The sequence below is a fragment of the Priapulus caudatus genome, unplaced genomic scaffold (genome assembly GCF_000485595.1).
Source record: "Priapulus caudatus unplaced genomic scaffold, Priapulus_caudatus-5.0.1 Scaffold156, whole genome shotgun sequence".
Classification (NCBI taxonomy): domain Eukaryota; kingdom Metazoa; phylum Priapulida; class Priapulimorpha; order Priapulimorphida; family Priapulidae; genus Priapulus; species Priapulus caudatus.
Window position 1 is genome coordinate 260,855 of NW_014577217.1, and position 16,671 is coordinate 277,525.

General features: G+C 49.6%; 1 protein-coding gene across 2 annotated transcripts in view; it reads left to right on the forward strand.

Moving 5' to 3' along the window:
* LOC106806365 overlaps positions 1 to 16,671 on the forward strand; it is a 138,178-nt gene that overhangs the window by 50,250 nt on the left and 71,257 nt on the right. The window contains exon 1 of one of the 2 annotated variants that reach the window (XM_014808277.1): positions 19 to 1,615. The exons of the other annotated variant lie outside the window; for it this stretch is intronic. Within the exon in view, the coding sequence (XP_014663763.1) occupies positions 1,520 to 1,615 (96 nt within the window). The 5' untranslated portion in view covers positions 19 to 1,519. Of the gene's footprint in view, positions 1 to 18; positions 1,616 to 16,671 lie in introns of those variants that run through there. 2 annotated transcript variants of the gene reach the window in all.

Here is a 16,671-nt window from a genome sequence, read left to right on the forward strand (position 1 = left end):
ACCGAACACCAGCATATGTGAGTTTGGCGGTGTCGCGTGGGTGCACTGGCAGTCTACCCGACTATCTCTTGTTGGACAATTGTGACCGAACACCAGCATATGTGAGTTTGGCGGTGTCGCGTGGGTGCACTGGCAGTCTACCCGACTATCTCTTGTTGGACAATTGTGACCGAACACCAGCATATGTGAGTTTGGCGGTGTCGCGTGGGTGCACTGGCAGTCTACCCGACTATCTCTTGTTGGACAATTGTGACCGAACACCAGCATATGTGAGTTTGGCGGTGTCGCGTGGGTGCACTGGCAGTCTACCCGACTATCTCTTGTTGGACAATTGTGACCGAACACCAGCATATGTGAGTTTGGCGGTGTCGCGTGGGTGCACTGGTCAGTCTACCCGACTATATGTCTCGCCTGAAAACCGAGACTCCGCATATTATGTGAGTTTGGCGGTGCCGTGTCGCGTGGATGAGCAGCATTGTGTAGCTATAGAAGATTTGCACAAGATCGTTGCAACACACACACAGCGTGTGTGCGTGTGTCGCTGCCCGCACCAGTCACGCGTGTCTGTCGCGCGCTGCATCTGTGGCTGGCGTGCGCGAGTGAAAGTCGTCAGTTGGAGCGAGCATCGAGGTCGGACTGCCACGCTGCCGTGCTCGCACACGCGAGAGAGAGAGAGAGAGAGAGAGAGACACACATAGGCAGAGAGAGAGAGAGAGAGAGAGAGAGAGAGAGAGACACACACAGAGAGGCAGAGAGAGAGAGAGATCGGGCGCTCATTGCCGCACTTGTATCTTATATCTTATATACACTGCACAGGCGACGTACTAGCGAAGCGCTACACTGGTGTGGTGCACAGGCGACGTACTATCGAAGCGCTACTCTGGGTGTTGACCCCCACGGTGTGCGCGCGCGGATGTGCACTGCTTTCATTTACTAGGCTCATAGCGCCTAACGCGTGGCTAGCAAAACTGTTTTCCGTGTTTCGTGTGTGATATATGATTGCCGAGCATTGTCCCACCCTGAACGAAAACGAACTCCCCGGATGAACTGCCCCATTGTTGCAGCCGCCGCTGACCACGACTGGAATCATTTTTTCCGGAACTGCTACATACACACGCGCCCTGCGTTCGCACAAGGCATGCGTCTATACTGAACGCTGGCACACACATATAGTTGATGCACGGACGCCTGCATTTCCCACTTGCAAGCGCGGACTTGACCAAAACTGATCGCACTGGACGCGCGCGTACGGCAAACAGTGCCAGTCGGACACGTGGAAGGATAAGTGATCGTTAGGATAATAGAACTCGTTGGCTATAAGTGAGTAAAGCGGCGAGTAGCTTGGCAGTGAGATCGGATAGAGACGGTGTGTCATCTCGAACACATAGCTGCGTTTCTACCTATAGCGCAGGCTGCGTGAGTTTTACCGGTGAGACATTGCGAGCGAGTGCGTTACTCGATAACCGGAGAGAGAAAGAGAGAGACAGAGGAAGAGAGAGAGAGAAGGAGAGTCGTCACCATGTTGTTCAGAAGCAAGAGCACGCAGGAGGTGCCGAGGCGGGCGGTCAGCTTCAGTGCGGGAGTCCGCGGGGGCGCGAAGGAGCCATGGTACAAGGTAAATAACACGTGTCCCTGCTCTAACCTATACGTCATGCGTCAACAAAGTACGCAGTTGGTTCTCGTCACGCAGCTGCGATAGAGTGAATGTGAAGCCTCTTTGTGCATATCTGCAGGAGTTGAATAATAATATTCTATTATTTGCGTGGAATGCGAGTTGTTGTGATCGTAGCGGGGGGCGGCTACTAACTACGTTGTACATGGCTAATTCAGTACATGCAATTATGCATTACATCAAGAGCTAACAATACCGTAATAACACATAAAGAGGTATCATTAGCTCTTGATTACATGCAATAAGGATTTAATAATAATACTAATTACAGGAGTCTATCAACAGACTATCAATAGACTATGGATCTATAGTCTATCGGTATTGATAGACTCCTTATAATTACGTATAGTCCGTACTGGCCAGATAACTATCTGTGTGTAACTAATTACACAATACTGTGCGTATAGCATCACGTGTGCCGTGTGTAACTAAAAAAATACTAAAAAACTCCCAACTACACAAAATACAAAAAAATCAATGCAAACTACTACACAATACTGTTTAACTACTGGGTTGTTCACCTTTACACGTTTTTTATTAGATCATTGGCAGTAACCGCAATCATTGAAACCTGTCGGTCGGATGACGCTGCAGCGGCGGCGACATTAGATAGTAACAAGGCAATTCATGTGCAAATTACGCGTTGTCGTGTCTCTCAACACCGCGTTCGCATAATTATCTGAAACTATATCCGAAAACGTCGGCATTTCGAGCTGTTATTTGCGTCAGCCGACCGCGGCGCTGCTGTAGCCGTAAATACAGGCGACGACGTCGCGCACGACTTCCTGTCGGAGATTTTTCACTATTTGCCGACGGAGCGAAATTTTCAACTTTGATTCCGACAATTTCGGACCGGAAACGGGATCGTAATGTCGGCGGGAGTCGGGAGTAATGACGTGTGCGGTGGAGCAGTGTCGCTTGCGCACGCGCGCGTACGTGCGCTGGCAGACGATGCGCAAATATGAGATAATATGCTCTTATTACGGCCTCGCGCCTCGACGGCTGTTTACCGAGTCTCTAAGTCGCTAAACCTCGTACAGGTTTTCGTAATTATACGGGTTGCGATATAGCCTGCCCCCGCGCGCGTGTGCGGTTTGCTGCGACTTATAGATGGACTTATATGGGACGACTTTCTCTGCGTGTATATATCTGTCAAGGCAAGGTTCGGTAATACTGACAGGGGTATTATTATCATAGCTCTCTCGCTCTCTCTCTCTCTCTCTTTCTCTCTCTCTCTCTCTCTCTCTCTCTCGTTCATCTCTCGCGCGCAGAGGCTCTCTCTCTCGTCCTCTCTTCCCCTCGTCTCTCCACCCCTCTCTCTCTCTCTCTCTCTCCTTGTAATTTCGTCGGTGATTGGCAGCTGTCATTTTCCTCGTGTACTTAAGCGCTCTTAAAGCCCTGCATACTTTTTCACGTTCGAAGGCCTGAAAACTGGAATAAAGAGAATGCGGAATCCAACTTGTAAATTGAAACCTTCGATTGTTCTCATTTTTAAGTGTATTGTATTATATATAATTGTATATTTATTATATATATTATGTATTATATTATTTGATGAGATATATATTGGCTCTAGTGACGTGCAGGAAATAGTTCACGATTAATTATAAAAGCAATGCGATCGATGGCCTGTAATATATATATATATATATATATATATGAAGTATATACAACACTTACATCATTATGGTAGCGATAGGTATTGTTCGATATTTTATTTCATTTAAGTATGTATTATTATTGCGGCCAGAAGTAGTAATAATCATTATCGGGGCAGCAGGTGATTAGGCCCCGGGGTAGCCCAGGCTCGTGTTGATTAAGCCTATACACTCCCTGGTGGTGGGGGCTCCCTCGTTCATATACTGAAATATGCGTGGGGAAAGGCTGGCGGCTCACCTGTGATCAATAACTAATACCTACCTGTAATTAATACCTAATACCTAGCTGAAATGACTAATTAGTACATAATACCTACCCGTAATTAGTACCTGCGCGTATATCTGCCAAGCTACTGGCAGGTAGTTAGTTGAAAGCCAGTTTTTTCGTCGTTCGCTGCTGGCGGAGTGTTTTAACACGGCGTTAATTAGCTTGATCAAAACAGGCGTTATTAGGTGTGATTAATGACAAATGTGTCATTATTTCTTATTCCTTATTTGTTATTAATGTTATTCATTCAGAATTTGTCATTATTCGCTGCTGGTGTTATCTACGGTATAGTCTACACGTGTGCCCAAGTAGTGCGCACTGTGTTACCCCCTCGTGTCGTATGTGGTGTATTTGGATGTAGACGTGGGAGTAGCTTTTGCAGCAGTGCATGAAGTAGCTCTAGTACTAAGTAGGCATATAGCCCTTGTTGCCACAGGCCCGGGGCAACAAGGGCTATATAGTACTAGAGCTATGCACGAAGTTGCACGAAACTCTATCCGTATATAATGGTTGTGACTGATAGTGGTATCTATAGATATGCTATTAGCACTGCAGGAATGTCGTAATATACACACTATGCGTATCTAATTTTATATAATCTAGACACTGTCTATATTATATATACACTATCTATATAATCTAGACAGTGTCTATATTATATACACTATATAGACGCTGTTTATATTATGACCCTCCTGCTATTAGCACTTGATAACTATAGCGTATGCAGGGTTGTCTGGTGTAAGGCAGGTAGGTTTACCGTATACGCGTTCATTGTTACCCCTGTCTGTATTCACGTCGGAACTAGGTAGTAATCAGAGCGCTCTACTCGTGTCTAGTTGTCCGTGCTAAATAATGCCGCACAGACGAATGTAAATAACTCATGCCCATCTCGGGCATAATTATTGAGATTTTCTGTAGTGCAATGCCATTTGGCATTTTATGGGTGAACATGTCAGTCAGTGGCCCATTTTATTTCGTGCGTTCGTTCGTTGCTGAACCCGTGCACCTGTCCCCATTGAAAACGTTCGCAACAGTGCGTATACGTGAATCGCCACACGTATCACTCTTTCTCTCTTTCTCTCATCTCCTCTCCCTCTCACTCTCATGTTATATTATATTTAATATCATATATATCATAATATATACACCTACTACTATATATAGCGATAGCATATTATCACGCACAGTCTGCTGCTATACGTACACCCTGTACTGCTAATCGCCGTTTAAAGCGAGCGGTGATGCACGAGACGTGTCGGTTACGGCGTCTTATAATGTTTTTCGAGAGGTGACTCGTGACGACTGTGTATTATGTGTAATAATAATACAAGCGACAGGTGCTAATTATGATTGCGTGGCACGTGCATGGTGGAGGCCGGCCGTGAATGATGATCAAAGGGTCAGGTAACATTACCTGTCCGTGCCATCGCCGATCACCGACTTACGTGATGTTTTATCGGCTTTTGCTCACACGACACCCCCTAGCTCTAGAATTATAGCCCGTCGCTCTGCCACAGGTGCCTGTGCTACAGGGTTACCTGTGGGCAGACGAAGGGCTATAGTTCTAGAGCTAATCACACCAAATCTGTTGCTATACGTGCACACCAGGGGTAGATAATGACAAATTATTTTTATTTTTATTTTATTGATTCTGTCCATTCTTCCCTACCTCCCTGGCTGCACACACTGCACCTGCAGACGCATGCCTGATGAATACTAGGCCTGCGCCCGCTTTCTTCGTCGCTTGCATAGTAATAATTTTACGCTGTCTGCTACTCAGACTCGTAACTAATAGTCCCGTCATCAACTGAGTGGAGCGAATTATGGCAGAGCCGATCACCGGGTTCTGTAGTGGTTAGTAGTAGTAGCGCGATACGCACAGCAGCACGTAAACGCAGCACGCAGTAACAGGCACGCATCAGCCAGCTCAAGCAAAATTCCACAGTAGCTAGTCAGTTACGCCAGCAGCCAGCAGTAGTAGGCATACGGCGTAGTATGCGGCTAGTAGAAAGTAGGGGGGCCAGGACGGGAAGCACGAGCAGGTAGAGAGAGCGGGAAGGGAAGGGCAGGAAGAGCAAGAAATAGTCAAGGGAGGGCACAAGGAGTGAGGTAGAAGGAGGGCAAGGGCTGGCTAGGGAGTAGCTAGGAGAGGGTGGGGCGGCCACAGGAAGAGAAGGCGCCAGGAAGTGGTAAGCAGGGCAGAGGGTGAAGCGGCAAGGGAGGGCAGGGGAAGTAGTAGCAGGGGGAGCAGAGATAGCAGCACGAAAGGGGCCAGCAGCCCGGGGAGGCGACGCACTGGTTAGGAGGCGCTTAGGCAGTAAGCATGCAGTGGAGTAGGGGGAAAGAGCAAGAGCGGGCAGGGGGGAGGGGGGGCGGAAGCAAGGGCAGCCCAGAGTAGGGCGAGCACGGACAAGGAGGGGGGGCCCGCGCGGAGAGGGGCAGCGGGGCGCAGCACAGAGAAGGGGGAAGAGGGGCCGAGAGGAGCAGGACGGCGAGCACTGAGAGTAGGTAGAGGCGAGGGTATGGGAGGGGGCAGGTGTTAGGGGGTAACGAGGGTAGGGTCAGACGGGGGGCACGTAAGGGTCAGGAAGTGTGAAGGTAGGTACAGGATTAGCGAGGGGTACCGGGAGGACGAGCTAGCGGGGGGGAGAGACCGAGGGGAGGCACCCCCCGCCACGGCAACGGAGGAGGGCTAGGCAGGGCGAGGGGAGCAGGGTGCCAGGCAAGGCGCCCGCCTACAAAGGGGAGGGAGGGGGGCCGGCGGAGCAGCAGCATGGAAGCTGGATAAAGAGGAGCAGGGGAGGGGACCCCCCAGGTACGGGGAATGGGAGAGGGCATAGGGAGAGGCGGGGGAGAAAGGAGGTAAGGGTAGCAAGACGCGGCACGGAGGGGGGATGGGAGTAAGGGAAGGAATGTCCTACGGGGGAGGGAGCGGGAGCGAGGGTAAGGCCTTACGGGGGGTAAGGGCAGAGAATGGGGAGGGAGGAGAAGGGGGCGAGCGACAGAGAGGGGGGGAGGAGGGCGGGGCAGCAGGAGTAGTTAAGGGCGTATAGCCTCGTGAGGGAGAGAAGCAGAGGAAGCAGGAGAGGAAGGTAGTGAAAGGAGAGGGTGGGGGCGGGTGGGGCAGTGGAGCAGACCAGGGGGGGGAGAGGGGGAGGAGAGGAGGGAGGGAGGAGAGAGGTCAGAGGGCTAGGAGGTGGAGGCCGTAGGGAGGAGGCAGCCAGGGGAGAGGGTGAAAAGAAAAGGATGCGTGCAGGGAGCGGAGTTAGCGAGGGGGGATGCCGGAGGGGAGAGCAGCTGCGTAGCTCAGAGGGGGAGGGCTCCCAGAGCCAGGGCTGGCAGGGGAAGAAGGCGGGGAAGAGGCGGGGATTAGCGGGGGTGGGGCGGGGGCCAAGCTAGCAGCAACAACAGCAACAGCCACAGCACGAACAAAACAGCACTAGTAGCATAGCAGGGCAAGCAGCGCAACGACCAACACGCGACAGCAGCATGCAACAGCACAGCAAGGCAGCATCAACAACACGGCAGATGAGCAAACAGCAACAACAACAAACAACATGCAACAGCAGTAGCAAGCAGCAGCCAACAATAACCAGCAGTTAGCTAGGCAGTAGTCAGCAGCAGCACAACAAAACACAGCAGCAGCAACAACAGTAGTAGTAGTACAGTGATATATGGCAGGCGTCCGACGACTCTAACGCGTCGGACAATCAGCGTCCCCCGCGAACATGATGCAATGCACACGAGCCGTGCCACCACAGCCACTTGGACCGTTTCAATAATAAAATGATGGTTAATAAATACAACTTGTCAGTAGCTACTACTACAGTACTCCGGAGCAATATGTCTTAATGTTTGATTTGACCTAATAACTTTCACTTCAACACGGCGGTCTCAATATCACCCGCTGCAGACACATAGGACCGCACGCCATACTGTGGCATAGCACAAATACACAGTAAGATCGGAGAAGAAGCAAAGCGTGATCACAAGAAATGTCCAGATACCCTCCCACTTTTGTCGGCACGCACTAGAGGAGAAATAAACTCAAAACCCTATGATTAGGCATCTGTGTGTAGCTGTATGGGTCATTGTTCGAGAATATACGTTTTGCCAACTTGTACCAGCCACACCTTTAGCCCGACCAGAACTTATATGACAAAATCCCTGTTTCGAATTTGCACGGCAATTTTCCCATGAAAGCCGATTTGTAAAGCGGACACACAGTACATGAGCAATGGCGGCACGCAATGTGCACTCTGGAGGAAGTTGCATCCGCCTGCCCAACTCCAAAACGAGCGAGCTATGCGATTCTCGGCAGCAACAGTGACGTCAGCACCGGCGACTATCGGTGATTGAGGTCAAAGATATAATGAGCGTTAGGGAATTTCCGCATGTTCGGTCTCCGTTTACAAATCGCTCATGGGAAATTTGCGGCAAAGTTCGAACAGGATTTTCATATAATTCGTGTAAATGTATCGCTGAGTAACCAAGAAGTATGGCAAGACGTATATCTCGAAGCAAGTGATCATTCAGCCTACACACAGATGCCCGAGAGATATCATGGCTTTAGGATTTTATTTCTTCCGCTAGTGCTGCGACAACAAGTGGAGCGCTTTCTGGAATTTCTGTGATCACGCATTTCTTAGCCTCTCCTATCTACTGTGTATTTGTGGCATGCACAATGGCGTGCCGGGCCTATGTATTGCTAGCGGTGTATTGAACGGTGTCATTGAAGTGGAAGTGGTTACTTAGGTCAAATTCCAAAACATTAAGACTACTTGCGCTGGTATTGCTAGTATAGGCCTACTGACAAGTTGTCAGTTTATTAATCCCATCCATTAATTATTGAAACTGGTGGCCACATGTGCCTCGTGCTGGCCGCACGGGGCCCGGCGCAACATGTGCAAATCCGTTCATACCCGGAGCGCGTCCGATCCATCCCACCATCCATCCACACACGCACGGTAGTCATCTCGGGCGCTGGCGCGGGGGGGGGAGGGAGGGTGGGCACGGAGAATGCAGGGAAAGGGGGATTACCAGGAATAGGTGCTGCACGAACTAAAGAAGTCATTGATGGCGCGTCCGCCGTCGAGGCTGTCCTCTCGTTGTTGGTTGTCTCGGTCGTACACAGATTCTCGTTTAGGTGTTTCTACGGAGTATAGACGGGCGTAGCAGGTGTGTGCTTGCTGGCTGAGAGGAAGTCTATCTTACGCCTTCGTGCACTATATGCGCCCGCTTGCGTGTGTGACGATTGCTAATATTTGATTGCCTATAAGCACCTGCAACGGGGGTCGTCGCTGACTGCGGCAGTACATTACAGTGATGCCGTCACTGCCGTAAGCTGTGTCGGAAACGATTCTCGTCGCAGTAAATCGCACACGCACGCAAACGCAACGTGCCATGCACGTCACAGCAACGCGCGCACACACAGACATCACACACACCACACACACACACTCGCACACACAGCACACACACACACCACACGACACACACACATCCATATATCAATTATAGTATTATATATACTACGGCAGCATCCCAGGTCGTTCGCGCGCTGACGATGATTACCGAGTGCTGTCTGTGATATGAGGGTCACGTCGCGTGCGTATTATAGGCGCGCGCAGTGTGTCATGCTCAATGTCACAGCACCTTTGGGTCACGCATTGAAGTGCTGCCGTACACGCAACACCACCCAGCACGCACACACACGCACCATACACACACGCACGCGGACACGGAGTCTCGCACGCACGCACACGCGCACACAAACACGCACGCACGCAACACGCACACAAAAAACACATTATTATATATATATATATAATATATATAATATACTATATCTATATATAGCTTCACGTAGGCATGATAAAGACCGTATATATGGCTGATATGTTATGGTGAACAATCGTTCTTTGTTGGTATCAGTGTTGGTGTGTTATTAGCGACGAAGGCTCGCCTTCAGTTCACCTTCGTGTAGTCACCATCGGTAAAAAATGGGGCAGTGAATGTGAGGATTAAAACACGCGGGAATGTGGGCGCAGGAATTTTGAGAGAGGCGTAAACACAGGGAGCCAGCGCACATATAGAGACGGTCTTTTCATGTTAAGAGCTCTCTAACGCCGCCGTCGTCGTCGTTGTATATACATACACCTTGCGTAATTTCAGCGGGAAAATATAGGTTTCTATGCCTTTTTCTCATCGTCACAATGGACGCAAAACGCGCCGAAATGAAATCTGGGGTGGTTTTCAGTTCAGGCGACGTAATCAACTGTGAAGTGTTCGCTCGTGCGAGCGCGGGGCGGGGGAGAGTGCCTATAATTACGTTCATAGTGCCTATATTTTCGCGTCAGTTCGAGAACTGAATAGGTGTACTTGATTTTATAGCTAGTTCGGTGGTGCTAGGCATGGTATACTTAACGGGAAGGCCAGGTGATGGTTATCAATTGTGATTTTCGGATCAGGCCGGCTCCGGTTTTTGGATTGTAATAGATTGTACTCTCGCTTTATGTCCTGTGTTATTTTCTAAGTTTATTGTGCTTGTTGTATGTGCTGTTATTGTCTTGTATCTTTTATTGGCTTGTGTGTTCTAGTCCCTTTATGTCGAGAAGAGATTTTTATTTATTATGTAATTTCCTATATAAAGGGACTACGTAGACTCGTGTGTACAGTATCCTTATGTAGAGCAAAGTCTTATTCATTTCATTTCATTTCCTATGTAAGGAGACTACACTCGTGTGTGTACAGTACCTTTATATAGAGCAAAGTTTTATTTATTTCATTTCGTATGTGAGGGCGACGCCTCTACTCGCGCTTGCGCAATAGAGTCGTGCGTTCTCCCCTGCAGAAGGTACGTCGGGAGAAGGTATAGAAGTACTCTATAGAAGGTAGAAGTACCCTATAGAAGGTAGAAGTACCCTATAGAAGGTAGAAGTACCCTATAGAAGGAGTAAACTACCCCTATAGAAAGGTAGACAGTACCCATAGGAATGCTAGAAGTACCCTATAGAAGGTAGAAGTACCTATAGAAGGTAGAAGTACCCTATAGAAGGTAGAAGTACCCTATAGAAGGTAGAAGTACCCTATAGAAGGTAGAAGTACCCTATAGACGTTAGAAGTACTCTATAGAAGGTAGAAGTACCCTATAGAAGGTAGAAGTATCCCTATAAAAGGTATGGAAGTACCCTAATAGAGAGGTAGAAGTACCCTATAGAAGGTAAGAAGTACCCTATAAGGAAACGAATAAATCTCTATAGAAGAAGCAGTGGTAGGCTCGGCTGAAATGACGGTTGCACTCAGCCGTATCAACACGAGAGTATCAGGTTTAACACTTGCGTCCTTCTTCCTGTCATTATGATCGCCCCACCCCCGCACACACACACACATCAGCATGCAGCTGACCGGACGTGCTGTCACATGGGGGCGGCAGGGGTGTGGGGGGGGGTCGCGTAAGGCAAACAGATAACGTGAGCGTCTCGTCTCTACAGATAACTAGTATTACAGCTGTGGCGTGACTGCGGACTCTTCACCATTGGGGCCGACGCGGCGGCGGGGTAGGGGTGGGCGGTGGGGGGGGGGGGTGGTGCGGTCGAGTGGGGTGGGTGGGAGGAAGGTCCACAAGGTCAAACAGAGGAGCGTAGCGTCTCGTCTCAGCAGTCAACAAGCGGGGAAATAATGTTCCGATCTGTGCGGTGACAACGAGGATCCAGCGTTGCGATGCCAATCCGTAGAAGCTCGTTAGTGGCACCATTCAGTTAGATCTTGGAGATGCATTTATAATGTGAATTAAATAAGCTCAATGACTATTTGAGCTATAACATATATACTCATTGGCTGCTAGGCTATAGGCTGTACTGGAAGTACTATAAGTGAATAGGTCTGAAAGCCTGAAACTGAAGCGGTCGTTTGATGATGAGAATCGCTATTCTTGCTGCTGTGTATGTAGTAGCTGTACTATGCTGTGTATGTAGTAGCTTACTAATGCTGTGTAATGTAGTAGCTGTAGCTATTCGTGTATGTAGTAGGCTGTAACTATTCTGTGTATGTAGTAGCTGTGCTATGCTGTGTATGTAGTAGCTGTAGCTATGCGTGTATGTAGTAGCTGTACATGCTGTGTATTTAGTAGCTGTACTATGTCTGTGTATGAGTCAGGCTGTAGCTATGCCTGTGTAATTGTAGTCAGCTGTACTATTGCTGTGTATGTAGTAGCTGTAGCTATCGCTGGTAATGTAAGTAGCTGTACTATGGCTGTGTATGGTAGTGCTTGTACTAACTGCTGTTGTATGATAGTAGGCTGGTACTATGCTGTGTATCGTAGTAGCTGTACTTATGCTGTGTATGTAGTTTGCTGTACTATCTGTGTATGTAGTAGCTGTACTATGCTGGTATGTATAGCTGTACTAAGCTGTTGTATGTAGTAAGCTTGTACTATGCTGTGTATGTAGTATGCTGTACTATGCTGTGTATGTATAGCATGTGCTATGCGTTATGTAGTAGGCTGTAACTATGCTGTGATGTAGCCTCAGCCTGTACTAATGCTGTTATGTATGGCTCGTACTATGCTGTGCTATTAGTACTGTAGCTATGCTGTGTATGTAAGTCACGCTGTACTATGCGTGATCTATGTAGCTGTACTATGCTGTGGTATAGTAGTACGCTGTACTAGGCGTGTAAGTAGTAGCTGTACTATGCTGTGTATGAGTAGCTGTAAACTCTATTGCTGTGTACTGTAGTAGCTGTACTATGCTGTGTATGTAGTAGCTGTACTATGCTGTGTATTGTACGTACTGTACTAATGGCTGTGTATGTAGTAGCTTACTATGGCCTGTTAGTAGTACTCGTACTATGCTCGTGTATTAGTAGGCCTGAGGCTATGCTGTATAGTATTTTGTAGCTGTACTAATGCTGTGTATGTTAGTAGCTTAACTATGCTTGTGTATTATAGTAAGCTGTACTATGCTGTGGGTTGTAGTAGCTGTGTAAAGGTTTCTGTGTTAGCTATATAGTCAGCCGTGCGGGAGCGTGCAGAAAGTGGCTTAGCGAGAGAGGGAAGTGAGAGGAGAGAGACGAGAGAGAAGAGAGAGAGGAAAAGAGAGAGTAGAGAGCAGAGAGAGAGAAAGATGAGAGATGGTGAGAGAGAGATGAGAGAGAGAGAAGAGAGAGAAGAGAGACGAGAGAGAGAGAGAAGTCTCGACGGGAAGAGGTGTGAGGATATACAACCCGGCGTCAGGATGGGCGAGCGCTCCGGTCGCCCCGTGCAGGTGTGCGAGTACGGCCTACCGAGATACAAGATTATCCTAGCGCCGGGCGCTCTATCATTAAAGACCACTCAAACACCATCAAGTGAGTAAAATACGGCCCACCGAGTCGAGGGCGACTGGGCGGCGCGGAGCACAGCGATCAAGCCCCATCTCAGCTCCGTCAAAGTGCTGCGCCCACTCGGTTGAGCGGTTACTCTGAAGACTCCGTCACACAACCCCACCATGACTCAGCCACCGGACCGCAGGAGGCCAGAGACTCCACTCGCGTCGTGTGTTGACATATGACAAAGTGATCAAGCCCTCTCGGACCACGTTGGCTGTTACTAACAAACTCTGGCGTAGGGTCCGTGGATGCGGCTTCCGGATTGTGGAGGTGGTATGCATGGATGCTGATGATCGTTTACCCCCTGGTCGTGAATGGCAACGCGGAGCGGCCGGCGCCTGGGCCCCTGACGCCGGCCCGCGCCCCCAGCGTACTCGCTCACGAGAGTACAGCAATGAGAGAGCAGCCTCGTACGATCGGGTGGACCCCAGCGGGCGGCTCTACATCACGCTAAACCAGCACGCCGCCTTGTCCCGCCTTCAAAAGGTAGAGATTAACCTCGACAGGCCCTCTCCAGACCGACGACTCGCCCCAACCCCAGGCCTAGGCCGACGTGCGTGCGCGGCGGAACGCGAGTTTTCTCTTTCCCAATCGTTTGAACCGCCTAGCTAGCACAGACCGACGCCGATTGACTTACAAGATCTTAAATGGTGCCCCGTGAGTGTTAGCGATCGCCCCGACATGTATGCAAGGGTGAAATTGGGAATAGCTAATAGGAGACGCTCGGTGGCTGCGAGGTCGTGTCAAGAGACTCCTCATCGAGTTCCGGAACGATTGTCTACGGACCTACTGTTGTGTTGACCAGTTTATGCGAGCTGAGCCGATTCCCATTTTTTGCACATTCATGGCGTGTATATTGTATCAGAAGAGTCCATAATTAGAAAAATTTTCTGTTATGGACTAGGGTGTTGAGAGTGTGGATTTGCAGGGACACCGGCGCCTACCTTCGAAGACACCGCGTTTACGTTCGAACTTACTGTCGTTTAACAGAGAAATAAAGGCCCTGACAGTATTGTAGATTTGTATTTACCTTCAGAGACGACTTGGGTCGGGCCCCGGCGCAGCGCCAGCCGGGCCGCGCACGCCCGCGGCCGGTACCAGCAGGAGGCCTCACCTAGGAGAAAATGGACCGAGTTCACTGGGGCGCGCAGGCTTGCTCGGCTATACATAAGACTCGCGCGGTGCGCACCGCCGCGACGCCCATGCCGTACAACTGTGCACGCTCCGCCCGCGCACGGCAGCCCCGGCACAGCCGGCAAGTAAGTCACCTGTCGATTGTGAGGGGTCAGGGTAACCAAGTGGCACGTGATATGTAATCCAAATCTGTTGCTAAAGAAAATAACTTTCGATAGAGTGCGATGTCATCTGTCTTTTGAAGAAAAAGCAACGCATCAAACCGTAAATGTATTCCATTGCGATCCATTATCTTAAAGTACTTGTATTTAAGTGTTAAGTCCGTCCTCCGACAGAATTCTGTTTCCACTGGACGGATGATATTTTTTTTACGCTTTCTCTGGTCAATCGTAGCATTCGGGCCCGCCTAAACGCTAAAGCATGTTGCTGGATTCGTATTACAGATACGGGTCCTTGATAGTACTTACATGTGTCCTTATAATGGTATTACAGGTATCCATTCCATTAAGTCCGATCGTGGGTCTTCAGCTGTAACTGCCGAGGCGACCTACGTTCCGGCAGCCGCGCGGAAGCGACAGCGAGAACATTCTGACCGCGAACTTAAAACTGGGAACGGCACAGACTATCTGAGAGAGTTCCGTCCCACAGCTGGGACCCGTGTTCAATGCGCACCCCCAGAAAAAGCACCCGGTGACGGGGTCTTGCCGCCATAGATTGACCGGTCCGCGGGGCCTTCGTTGTAATCAATTCCAGACCTGGGGCGCCGCCGGTACGCCGCCCATTGGGTGGACCGAGGCCTGAGACGCACCCATCGAGTGGTACCTGAAGCGCCAGCGTTTGCTTAACCATTACCTGTGATGATGTGCTTTCGCTGATTTTCGCAGTGAAAATTAGTGGGGACGCACCCACACGCCTCTCACACGTTTGTCCACTTTGTTCTTGTCTGGTCTCTCGGGGCGAAGACAATTGCGTGGGACCCATCACGCTGGGTTAATCCTGGCCTCGCACAAGCGCACCTGTCTGTGGCCGTCGGATTATACCCCCTCTGTTAACACAAGACCCAACCGGGCGCATCGAGCGACGAGACGGTAGCGCCAGAGCATCCGAGCGCACCAGGGGGCGCCACCGCGCGCCCCGGCGTCAGCGCCTGCCTTGCAGCGACCTCCGCAGCGACGGCCCCGCCCGGGCGTGCTGCCGGTGCAGCCCGGCCGATCGAACGAAAGCGCCAGGGTACATTGCTCTTGGTAAATCTCATGAGGCACCCAGTTAGGCACATAGATGTGCAGAATAACAACACATGCGGCTATATCCCGTGCTTCATGCACTAGGTTCACCAGTGACCTGAGGCGCCTCTCGGCTGTAATGCCCTAGTACTCCGCGAAGACCAGCTCAGGACTCAACTCCGAGCGGGCGAGCCCTAATGGGACGCGGGATTGCGACCTCGCTAAGCGTTACGTCCCGGCCCTTTCACAGTATCTTAAGAATATAGGTCGTCGCCTCTGCTGGGTTTTCCTGTTTTCCGATTTCTTGTATAATAGGCGCGTTCGATGCAGTAGGGTGTCGGCGTTTTAAGGAGAAAGCGCCCTTGAAACATTACACGAGGGGATACGGAAACACCGTTCTTAGCAAGAGCCAAGAAAGAATCACACAGCCGACTGTCCCTAACGTCAATTCTCACAGCGCAACTGCGGCCACTGATCTCTCTTTCTCTCTTTCCGCGCCGTGTCGTCTCGACAATTGCGAGCCCCTCCTCACTCCGTATGTCCCAAGTGTCTCTCTCAATGAATACCTCACCACGGCAATCATTCCTAGCAGATTTCCGGCCATCCGGAAATCCCCTCCCCCAATTTCAAGTAATAGCGCTCTTCTCTCACCGTTTCCCTAAGACTTTCACTTTATCCACATGTAAAATAGACTCTCAGCTCTTGCAACTTTCTCTCTGTAGCGTAATTTGTTTCTTATGATTCGAATTCCAACAAGACTGTATTCTAATGACGTCTTATCAGACGAGTTTGCTTTTAGCGATAAGCCGCACCTGGCAAATAAATGGGAATATACAGTCTTTAGAAATTGCTTGTGCATACATTACATTCACTGATTTATGCGCCTGCTGCTAATGCTGCTCTCTGCACCCTAAGCCAGCGCATGGACGAATTTGCGCTAATGTGTGTTTTTCAACACTTTCACTGATATTCTTATCCTGTGTGACTGTATTACTTGTTTAATTAATTTTTATTAAGCTGAAAGACACTGTTTTACGTGTTCAATAGAAAAAATGCTGAACCAAATTAACGTGCATAAGACCTCAGTTTTAGGATTCTCCTCAAAGTCCCATTTGTCCAAACTAAGACCATTTTCGTTCATCCCTTTTTGTTATTTTCCCATAACAACTCCCTACCTAACACAAGCCCTATACGAAATAAGTTTTACGTATTTTCAGTAAACAACTAAAATTAGAACTCCATTTCTCTACAACTGTTGGGCCCGCGACCGTTGTTCATTCTGCTTGGAATGAAATAGCTAACAAAACATGGCCCCCATACGTGACCGGTGAAAATCGATATGTG